At 44.0% G+C, this 12,119-nt stretch overlaps 1 protein-coding gene across 1 annotated transcript in view; it reads left to right on the top strand.

Moving 5' to 3' along the window:
- Window positions 1–12,119, top strand: part of LOC132825604 (sodium/myo-inositol cotransporter 2-like) — a 61,240-nt gene that overhangs the window by 33,950 nt on the left and 15,171 nt on the right. Inside the window, exons 9-11 of the mRNA XM_060840987.1 lie at window positions 1,261–1,396; window positions 3,943–4,050; window positions 8,677–8,827. Of these exons, the coding sequence (XP_060696970.1) occupies window positions 1,261–1,396; window positions 3,943–4,050; window positions 8,677–8,827 (395 nt within the window). The remainder of the gene's footprint in view (window positions 1–1,260; window positions 1,397–3,942; window positions 4,051–8,676; window positions 8,828–12,119) is intronic.

Below are 12,119 nucleotides of genomic sequence, written 5' to 3'. Positions count from 1 at the left end.
ATGTCAGGTGGGAGCATGATTACTGTTCGACAGTCCCAACAAAGAGGAGCCCATACTCAAAGTAAGTACGGGGTATTGCCAGGTCCAGGTTGGCAGATCCAGCAATGTGGGTGAGCGAGTTAGAGCCACAGTCTTCACATTGTTGGGATGTGTGCCTCCAGTGGGCACAGAGGACCCGCAAGGAAGGTTTAGTCAATGTGCCCAACACCAGTCTGTACAGTTAAAGCTGCATGGCTATCCAGTTGGCATGTGCTTTCCCTTGTAATTGGCTAAAATATTGGCGGGGATGGGATGAGACCCTTAACTAGTCATTAATTAGCCTCAATAGGCATAAGGATTGGTGGACAGCCTGCATTTCCACCCCGGTAAAAACAATGACTGCAGATGCTGGAAACCAGAGTTTAGGTTAGAGTGGTGTTGGAAAAGCACAGCAATTCAGGCAGCATCCGAGGAGCAGTGAAATCGATGTTTCAGGCAAAAGCCCTTCATCAGGAATACAGGCAAGAGTGCCTGAAGGGTTGAGAGATAAATGAGAGGAGGGTGGGGGTGGGGAGAATGTAGCAATAGATGAGTGGGGGAGGGGATGAAGGTGCTAGGTCAGGGAGTAGGGTGGAGCGGATAGGTGGAAAGGAAGATAGGCAGGTAGGACAAGTCATGGGGACAGTGCTGACTGGAAGTTTGGAGCTGGGGTGAGGTGGGGGAAGGGGAAATGAGGAAACTGGTGAAGTCCACATTGATGCCCTGGGATTGAAGTGCTCCGAGGCGGAAGATGAGGTATTCTTCCTTCAGGCGTCTGGTGGTGAGGGAGCGGTGGTGAAGGAAGCCCAGGACCTCCATGTCCTCGGCAGAGTGGGATGGGGGGTTGAAATGTTGGGCCACACACCCCGTCCTGGTTCACATTTCAGATTCAGGCTTGTCAGATGGGGTTGTGGGGATGGCTATTCCACCTTTGGAGTTCAAAGCCTATTGACAGGGGAATGTAAAATCCAATCCTAGAGCATGATTCAAATGTGGAGCATACTATCACATGGAGAAACTGTGGCAACCACCACAGATACATTTAAGGGAGAATTATTTAAATAGAAGATTGGAATAAAAGATATGTTAATGGACTGAGATGAAACAAACCAAGAGCAGACTCCAAAAAATGTGTAAATAGATAAATTGGTTTGAATAGCATTTGTCAATGGTATATTTTTACACAAAATTGGGAATTTATTGACATCCAAATGAATTATATACACCTTGTACTAATTTCAGGTTATTGTGCAAAGGGCACTTTCTGCCAAATCAATTCTTCATGCCAAGGGTGGCACCATATTTGCTGCCTACTTGAAAATCTTGCCTATTTTCATTATGGTGTTTCCAGGCATGATCAGCCGAATCCTTTTTCCCAGTAAGTACATGTTGCCTGTTGTTAAAGCTTAGGTCCTAATATTAATGAAGGCAATAAACTAAAAATGTGTTCTTCATAAATCTGCGTTGGAAAGTCAGTTTCATTACTTTGATTTTTGAATCAGTAAAAGTCTGTTTCACAAAAATGATCAATCAATTGTTAATCTTTGAAGTTTATATACCCTGCAGTGTATCTAGCTTCAAACAGCAATTTGCGAAATGAAGGACAATTGTATCCTTCATTGATGTTAGGTCTTTAGCATGAACCAATGTTAACTCTGTTAAATGAGATGCCACCTATTCCTCTTCTGAATCATTGTCATCGTTGGAGGTCTCCATTGCTAATACCTGAAATATGTAAATTTAGACCCACATTCCATCAGCCATCATCAGTATTGTACGTAGCTCAGACTGTTAGAGGACTGTACTGTCTGCAGTTTGAGGCATCAGAGCCTAAAAAAAATGGTTTTGGATGCACCATTGCACAGATTGACCAGAACGTTATAAACACTCCAATGGCTCGATTGTGAGGAAAGGTTATACATACGTTTGTGCTCTATCTCAATTCGTATGAAGTAAACTTTCAAGAGCCATGCCCATGATATCAAAGTATAACCTGAGGGTTTAATTTCTCAGACTCCATCTTACCCTGGATCACAGGAAGCATTCTCCTCCACGGTAATCTTATGTTTGCCTAAAACAGTTGTTTGTAATTACTCTTTGTTGGATTCATCAGCACCACAACATCCTATGTTTAGTTTCTCATATTATGTGTGATAACATAAACATTGCATCCTGTAAAGCACCCTACTGCAGGCAAATTTATATCCTAGTTAGCAGGACTTGCCATCTGTAAAGAAAAAAGACACCAAGGTCCTCATGGTCATTTTGAAAACTAATTGCAGACCAAATGAATATCAGCTCTGGACAATACTGGATTCAGACAATGAGTAGCATCAGTTTTCACTGAGTACAGACAGCTGTCTGTGTATGGCAGTATATCTTTAATAAGCATGCTCATGATATTATCATTGCATGTGACTTGAGTGTCTCACCTTACTGCTTAAAACAGCATACAATTGGAAGAATGCTGTTCATTGCTGCTCAGTTGGAATCTAATATTGGTATGTTCTAGTTATGTCTGTTCAAAACCGTGATAACCCCGCCTTATGTGACAAACATAAGCATTGCTCCATCAGTTAAAATGCCTTGCTGGAAGCAAAACCCATACAATAAACTAGGACGGAAACCTTTCATTGACAGTGAGAGATGCACAATATTGCTTCTAAGGAAGGCCTGTCAAATCTTCTGCCAAGGAGCCAGTTCTGGGAACACTGGCAAGCTTTCCACTGGAATGAAGTGCCTAAGGGCAGACATTTGCAGCAGCCAGGATTGGCAGGCCATAGTTTCTGCATTTGGCAGTGCAATAGAGGGGGCCATGGCTACAGAGGAACAGACACACCAGAGTCACATCTATCTATAAAGTACCTCCCTATCTCAGTCTCAAATGCAAGGGAAGTGGAAGGGTAGACTTCTGCAGGGTATAGGGTCACAGGGAGAGGGGGCAAAGGGGTTGCAAGCAAGGGCACTGCCGCCCAATGTGCATACCCTCGTTTGACCAAGCCGCCACCATGTCACCTCACTTCCCACAAGGTGACAACAGCCCATATTCCTTTTGTTTCAGGGAATGCTGTATATCCGTAGACCAAGCCTGCAGTGGGCTAATCCCGGTAGTAGTGCGCTGACAATCTTAAGTGGTCCCACTTGGCTACTTAGGGGCCTCAATTAGCAGTAACACAGAAAGGTTAACCGTGGACCGTCCCACCCAGAGATTTTTCAGGTAGAGAGAATTTAATCAAGGTTAAGGGAACATAATTAGAAACTATAAAGAAAGCCTATTCAGGAAGCTAGGAATCACTTCTTCATCCAATTTGAGAGAGACATTTGAAACTCTTTTTCAAGAGACTAAGGATGGTAGTGAGGAGAATGGTTTTAAATCTGAGATTGATAGATTTTTACACAAGAAAGAGTTCTGGAGCAAGGCAAGTGAATAGAATTAAGATACAAATCGTCCACGATATAATTAAAGGTAGAATAGGCTTGAGGGGATGAATGGCCTAATACCGTCTGTATGTTCAGACTTATCAATTATAATTATTTATAAATTGCAGCATCTGAGATCTTTTCTTTAACTCTAATTTTACTAGACACTGCTCATGTTCAGCGAGTAAGTGTAAAGTGTGACAAATAACTTGTTTAAACTGAGGATGACCTACTTTGTAAAATTTACTTTATTTTCATAGTAATGATCTTCTACAAATTATGCTCCAATCCAATGATTCCTTCCATCGTTCCAACTAATGTAAATCTCATTACAACTTTACATTTTCTCTAGATGTGACATTTTCAGAAATTAACTGATTTACTGAGAAAAAGTTGAATAATCTCATGGGCCATTGATAACAACTTCAAGCAATGTTGCATAGGATAGTGTACAGATCATAAATGTAATCTTCAGAAACTCACAGCCTATTCCTCTTGTTTTAGATCTTGTGGCTTGTGCAGATCCGAATACTTGTCGCCAAGTTTGTGGAAATTCAATTGGTTGTACAGATATCGCCTATCCATTATTAGTATTGGAATTGCTACCTGGAGGTACTTTGTCAACTTAAAGTGAGAAACAAAAACTGGTCAACATGTTGGTCACTGCCATATTAATGCAGGAAGTGGACTGGCCTGTGACCATGATTCACTGTTTCTGCCCTGCCACTAGATTATTAGATCGCCAAGTGGTCTTCCAGTGCTACAGCTTGTCTTTAATTTTCTTGAGAGCCCATTGCTTTGGGGAAGGAAACCCGATGATCAATGCAGCTTGTATGCAGGCAACATCTTAAATGGTCACAGAAAATTTAGGCATTTACACTTTAATAGCTCCCAATTTCTGACACTTAAAGCTTCCTGTTCACCACGGGTGTCCAAAGGTTTAAACCTCCTGGATCCACAAGGACTGACTAAGGGCTCTCTGCTTCTTCCTTGAATTGAAGCAAGTTAGGTGGATTGACTGTGCTAAATTATTCAGAGATGTGCAGGCGAGGTGGATTCATCATGAGAAATGCAAAGCTACAAGGACAAAGTGGTGAGTGGGTCTGGGGAGAATGCCCTTCAGCAAGATGTTGTGGATTTGATGGACCAAATGACCTACTTCCACACTGTAGGGTTTCTATGATTCTATGATCTCCTATAGAGATTTGTGACATTTGTGAAACACTATTTGTTCCAGTCTTTCTCTTGGTACTTTCTTTACTCTTGTTCCAGTACAGGAGAAAGTGAGGACTGCAGATGCTGGAGATCAGAGCTTAAAAATGTGTGGCTGGAAAAGCGCAGCAAGTCAGGCAGCATCAAAGGAGCAGGAGAATCGACGTTTCGGGCTTAAGCCCTTCCTGAAGAAGCGTCAATTCTCCTGTTCCTTTGATGCTGCCTGACCTGCTGCACTTTTCCAGCAACACATTTTTAAGCTCTCGTTCCAGTACATTCATGTCTGGTACTGGGGCCATTTTACACTTTTGTGCTGTACTAGGAAATTTCATGATGTTTGCTTCCAATTGCTATCTATCTATAATCAGCACATGTCTCACCATATGCCCTTTGATGTATCCCTTCCTTCAGTTTCTTTGTCAACCATTTCCTAACCTTTCAAAAAATATTCACAAGGCCACTGACTGCCTCAGATTCCATGGCTACCACTCCTTACATCTTGCTTCCAGTAGAATTCCATTCCATTCATCCTGTCATATCTGTTCGGATGAGAAACACACCAATGATTCAGATATTCCTTTCCTCTCTCCAAATCTCCCCCCTCCTAGTTGACAGGGCCCTCGGTTGGGTTATCCAATTCCTAGCATTTTTGAATTTTCTTTACATCCAGTACGATAGGGTTCTCAGGTGAAAACACTCATTGTTTTCAATGACTTATTAGCTACCATTTCCACCAGTTCCAATATGACACCACACAAAGCCTATCTTTCCTTCTTCACCCCTTCCAGCACTCCAATTTCCAATATTCTTCCTTAAACAGGAGATAAAGGTTGTATGGTATTCCAGGTCTGCTCTCATTGCAGTGCAGTATATTGTGTAAAACCTCTTCATTACAGTCATTTAATCCCCTTTCAATAAAAGACATGATGTCACTTGCCTTCTGAATTGCTTTCTGTATTTCATAATATATTCTCTTAATAGTACAATCAAATCTCTCTGAACTCTAATATTTATAATTTCACACCTGATAAAATATATTCTGCTTTTCCAGTCTTGGCCAGATAAAATGATTTCTTGTTGCCCACTAATGAAACGAAAAACAGTCTTCCAATACTTGTCCCTCATTATATCCCCCTCCTAAATACAGACTGCCCATCAAAACATTTGCCATCTGATGACCTTTTACTCAACCTTACCCCACATCATCCTCACAATGCCACCTATCCACTTCATTGTCTATCATACCCATTGTGCCATCTAATCCCTCTCCCCATTCTCATTCCTCCCATTTCCCCCAGACTACATAATCACTAGCATTCACTTCTCATAACCTACACACCGTTCCATGGCATTGTGCCCCAGTGTTCACCTTATACCAGCTACGCCCCTGAACCCACCCTCATCTTCCCCATACAACATATCACAGCTTTGCAGATATCAGGTTCCACATTACCAGACAGTTGGAAACTACTCTGAATGGAGCCAGCTGCTCATTTAAATGAGGCTAGCTGCCTCCATGAACCACACATGTGCAAACACCCACATGTCCACAGAAGGACTTTCTCAGTGCCCTGCTGTTTTCTGGCTTCCATCAGATTGAAGACTCACCATATTGAATTTTGCTTCCAAAATGTCATTCTGTCTCCAGACTCCAACATTACACCTTAATCATACCCACCCTGGTCCTCTGTGGAGGCCATGGTGGTGGTCACTGCCAATAGTCCCTTCTCTAGTAGCCTATCATACTCTCCGATGCTGTTCTGCATACCCCACATGCACCTCGGATTATCCCCCACCATCACCGTCCTTGTTCCCTTCTACACAGTGACTCTGCTTCTGGCCCACCTCTCTGGCCGTGATGTCTGTGCCCTGATGGGCCCGCTTTGTGTTGCTTCAATGACTAATGGATGGACTGCATTTATTCCTGACTAATCTTGATGAACAACCCTCCGACATAACGGAGCAGACCCCTGACCACTGTGCTTGCAGCTCCCTGACAGATGATAAGCGATTCCCCTGGCTACTTGTGATGGTCCTACAATACAGACTGATGCTCAATTCCCAGAACACTGTCAGGCAAACCTGCTGAGTGCAGACTGTGCCAGTGACTGATGATACCTGGGCTTCCTGACAGACAGCAGCCTTCCTTGTGACTGAACTGAGGACAAGCCCTCACCCATCTTCTGACATGGCCATGAGGGTTGAATACACGTGCAGTGCGATTGCTGCGCCCAAGCTGGGAGTGTTAGATTAACGTCTCAGTGTGCCACATAACTTCCTCAGTTAAAGTGGTATCATTTCCTATTTTTAGTCCACAGTCCAAAAGAAACAAAAAAAAGTGGTCTTCACAGTCTTCAGACTCTGTGTTCTGTCATTATCAAAGAATCATGGAGCCTTCTCCTTGAATTAATTGTGTAATTATCCACAACCATTCACAACTGGAGAAGGCATGACTGTGGAGCTATGATTAGATCCTTTTGTGACATCGTTTAGCTCTATGTGATGCTGCTTCCTCTGTTTAGGACACATCCAGCCCAGTGTTTGTAGCTTCTCCAGGATGACATCTCAGTTTTGGTAGTCTTTGTGCTGCTTGTACACTCTCTTCTACATGCCTCAGTGACTCATTGCTGGCTCCTGGCTCAACGATAATTGTGGAATGAATAATGTATTGTAACCATGAGGTTACAGATTATGGTAGAATACGATCCCACTGCACACACAAATGTCTCACAGTGCCTCACAGATACTAAGTTTTTAGTTACCTGATCCCATTCAGCAAGTGGCAGTGACACCCTCCATTGTGTTGTACACGGGACTTCACTTCCACAAAGATCCGTACAGTAATTAATCCAATTCAACACTGTCATGGAAAGACTCAACAGCCACAACTAAATTGGTGGAGATTAAACAGGCTGTCTTTCATGTTGGTTCTCCCATTGCCTGTCACAGGCTAGTCTAGCAGCTACGGCCTTCAGGACTCGGCCAGCTCACTCAGTACTGATGCTGCTGAGCCACACTTTATGAGGCCTCCAACTAAGAGTACATTCTGTGTCCTTGCCCACTTGCATCTATTAAATTAACTGGTTCCTGACAAATCCATCAGTCAGACTCCATAAGACCATAAGATATAGGAACAGAATTAGGCCATTTGTCTCATCAAGCCTGCTCCACCATTCGATTATAACTGATATATTTCTCACCACCATTCTCCTGCCTTCTCCCCATAATCTTTGTTCCTCAAGAACCTGTCTAATTCTGTTTAAATACACCCCGTTGTCTCGACTTCCACAGCCTTGTGTGTCAATGGGTTCCACAGATTCATTACCCATGACTGAAGTAATTCCTTCAAAACTCTGTTGGGTTCTAGTTTCTCCTAGTGGTGGAAACACCTTCTCCACGTTCTCTCTATCTTGACCAATCATAATCAGCGTTAACAGTTCTAGTAAAATTCTCACGTTAAAGTGATGGAGAAATAGTAAAAGATGCCCTCACACTTGCAGTGGATTGCATTCTGAGTAATCACTGTTGTGAACCAATATTGAGATCAACAAACCAAAAAATCAAATTTACCAAATTACCACAGTGAAAGATCAATGGAAACATTTCACCTTTTTATAACGTGTGATAATCAAATCAAAATCAAAATACATCAAACATTAATTCACAAGCAAATCCACAGTCAATCTAAATTAAAATTACACATTATACATCAGATAAAACAAGACATAAATAGTATACTAATCCACATCACCCTCCTTCATAGCGACATGGCAATATTTGACTCTCACATTTTCAGGAATCATCAGGAAATTGGGGAGGCATTGTTTTATATTCATACTAAGAAGAGCAAAGATGTGGTGCGAGGCTTCTATTAATATGGGCTAGAAGGCAGCAAAAACTTACTCCTGGGGTCACTCATCATAAAATATTTTTGTGACACAATAAATCACATCCTGTAATACAGTTAGTACCATAGTACAGTTTTTCGTACAATGCCAGGTTTGACCATTTTCTGTTCCACTGCAGGACTACGAGGCCTTATGATGTCAGTAATGATTGCAGCCTTGATGTCCTCCCTCACTTCAATTTTTAACAGTGCGAGTACATTATTTACAATGGACGTTTGGCATCACATCCGACCTCGCTGCACTGAATGGGAGCTCATGATTGTTGGCAGGTAGGGCAATACAGAGCTGACTAATATGGGTCAGTTAAAAACAAACATAAATACAACTGCTGCATCCTACTTACAAAAGAACACGAGAAATAGGAGCAGGAATATATCAATGGTTCCTTGTATCTGCTCCACCATTTATTTCTGTTCAGTTTTCTGTAAGGTCCTCATAATCCTTGGTTCTGCAAGACCTAACATTAGTGATTCAACCTTAGATATGCTCAATCATGGAGCATTTAGAACTGTCTGAGACAGAAAATACCAAAGGTTCACAAACCTCTGACTGACAAAATCTTTCCTCATCTCAATCCTAAATGATTGACCGCTAATTATGGCACCATTCTCCTGTGTTTAAGATATCCTAGTCAGAGGAACCTCCTCACAATGTCAAATTATTTCATGAAAGAATGTAGGCCAAATTTACTCAACCATTTATTATAGGACAACCCTCTTATCCCAGGAACCAATCTAGTTAATTGTTGCTGTCTCATAGTGTCAAAGAGGGAGACCTGGTGCTCAGAATAATCAAGCAACAGCCTGACATGGTCATACTCAAGGAATTATCAAAATGTCCCAGACACTACCATCACTATCCCCGAGTATGTCCTGTCCCACGGGCAGGACAGACCCAGAAGAGGTAGCAGCACAGTGGTATACAGTCAGGAGGGAATTGACCCGGGAGTCCTCAAAATTGACTTCAGACACAATGAAGTCTCATGGCTTCAGTTAAACATGGGCAAGCAATCTACCCATTGATTACAACGTACCAGCCTCCCTCAGCTGATGAATCAATACTGCTCTATGTTGTCAACACTTGGAGGAAGTGGCACGGTGGCTCAGTGGTTAGCACTGCTGCCTCACAGCGCTAGGGACTCGGGTTCAATTCCCGCCTGAGGTAACTATCTGTGTGGAGTTTATACTTTCACCCCGTGTCTGTGAGGGTTTCCTTCCGGGTGCTCTGGTTTCCTCCCACAATCCAAAGATATGCAGGTCAGGTGGATTGGATGTGCTAAGTTACCCAGAGTGTTCAGGGATGTGTAGATTAGGTGTGTTCGCCATGGGAAATGCTGGGTTATGGAGTACAGGTCTGGGTGGATGCTCTTCAGATGGTTAACATTGGTTTGAATGGCCTGTTTCCACACTGTGGGGATTCTATATTGGTAAACCCTCCACAAATACCTTCACCTTTATTGATAGAAGAGCCAAACACATCAGTGAAAATTAAGCCTTAAGCATTCAGAGCGATCTTTAACTAGAAGTACTGAGTGGATGATCCATCTCGGCCTCCTCCTGTGGTTCCAGCATCACAGATACCAGTCGTCAGCGAATTCAGTTTACTCCATGTGAAATCAAGAAATGGTTGTAGACACTAGATACTGCAAAAGCAATGGGCTTTGACAACATTCTAGCAATCATACTGAAGATGTGTCTACCAGAACTTGCAGCTCCCCTAGCCCAGCTGTTCCAGTACAGTTACAACACTGGTATTTACATGACAATGGAGATAATTGCCCAGATATGTGCTGTACATAAAAAGCAGAATACCCAGCCAATTACCACTCATTAATCTATTCCCGATCATCAGTAAAGTGATGGAAACTATCATCAACACAGTGCTATTAAGCAGCACTCGCTCAGCAATAAGCTGCTCAGTGACACCCAGTTTGGGTTCCGCCAGGGCCACTCAGCTCCTGACCTCATTACAGCCTTGGTCCAAACATGGACAAAAGAGCTGAATACCAGAGGGGAGGTGAGAAGAGAATAACAATCCTTGACAACAAGTCTGCATTCGACTGAGTGTGGCATCAAGGAACCCTAGCAAAACCAGAATCAATGGGCATCAAGGACAAACTCTCTACTGGTCATGGTTGTTGGAGGTCAGGTATCTCAGCTCCAGGACACCTCTGTAGGAATGCCTCAGGGCAGTGTCCTGGGTCCAACCATCTCCCGCTGCTTCATCAATGACCTACCCTCTTTCACAAGATCAGAAGTAGGGATGTTCGCCAATGATTGCATAATCTCCAGCACCACTCGCAACTGCTCAGATACTGAAGCAGATATGGTGGCACCATATCCACCAACATTCAGTCCCTGTACCACTGATGTTCAGTGGCAGCAGTGTGTACTATCCAGAAGATGCACGGCAGAAATTCACCAAAGATCCAAAGACAGCACCTTCCAAACCCAGGATCACTTCTATCTTGAAGAATAAGGATAACAGATATATAGAAACACAACCACTTGCAAGTTCCTGGGTCTAGATTAGAGTGGTGCTGGAAAAGCACAGCAGGTCAGGCAGCATCCGAGGAGCAGGAAAGTCGACGTTTCAGGCAAAAGCCCTTCATCAGGAATAGAGGCAGGTGCCTGAAGAGTGGTGAGATAAATGAGAGGGGGTGGGGGTGGGGAGAAAGCAGCATAGAGTACAATAGGTGAATGGGGGTGGGGATGAAGGTGATAGGTCAGAGGGGAGGGTGGAACGGATAGGTGGAAAGGAAGATAGGCAGGTAGGACAGGTCATGAGGGCGGTGCTGAGCTGGAAGGTTGGAGCTGGGATGAGGTGGGGCAAGGGGAAATGAGGAAACTGGTGAAGTCCACATTGATGCTCTGGGGTTGAAGTGTTCCGAGGCGGAAGATGAGGCGCTCCTCCTCCAGGTGTCTGGTGGTGAGGGAGCGGCAGTGGAGGAGGCCCAGGACCTGCATGTCCTCGGCTGAGTGGGAAGGGGAGTTGAAATGTTGGGCCACGGGGAGGTGGGGTTGATTGGTGCGGGTGTCCTGGAGATGTTCCCTAAAGCGCTCTGCTAGGAGGCGTCCAGTCTCCCCAATGTAGAGGAGTCCGCATCAGGAGCAACGGATACAATAAATGATATTAGTGGATGTGCAGGTAAAACTTTGATGGATGAGGAAGGCTCCTTTAGCCCTTGGATGGAGGTGAGGAGGGAGATGTGGGCGCAGGTTTTGCAATTTCTGCGGTGGCAGGGGAGGGTGCCAGGACGGGAGGGTGGGTTGTTGGGGGGGTGTGGACCTAACCAGGTAGTCACGGAGGGAACGGTCTTTGCTGAACCCGGAAAGGGGTGGGGAGGAAAATATATCCCTGGTGGTGGGGTCCATTTGGAGGTGGCGGAAATGTCGTCAGATGATGTAGTTTACATGAAGGTTGGTAGGGTGGAAGGTGAGGACAAGGGGGGGTTCTGTCCTTGTTATGGTTGGAGGGGTGAGGTTTGAGAGCAGAGGGGCGGATGTGGACGAGATGCGTTGGAGGGCATCTTTAACCACGTTCCCCTCCAAGCCAACCACC

The sequence above is a fragment of the Hemiscyllium ocellatum genome, chromosome 20 (assembly GCF_020745735.1).
Source record: "Hemiscyllium ocellatum isolate sHemOce1 chromosome 20, sHemOce1.pat.X.cur, whole genome shotgun sequence".
In the NCBI taxonomy this organism is placed as follows: domain Eukaryota; kingdom Metazoa; phylum Chordata; class Chondrichthyes; order Orectolobiformes; family Hemiscylliidae; genus Hemiscyllium; species Hemiscyllium ocellatum.
The sequence above is the reverse complement of the archived record's forward strand: the minus strand, read 5'-3'. Positions and strand labels throughout refer to the sequence as shown.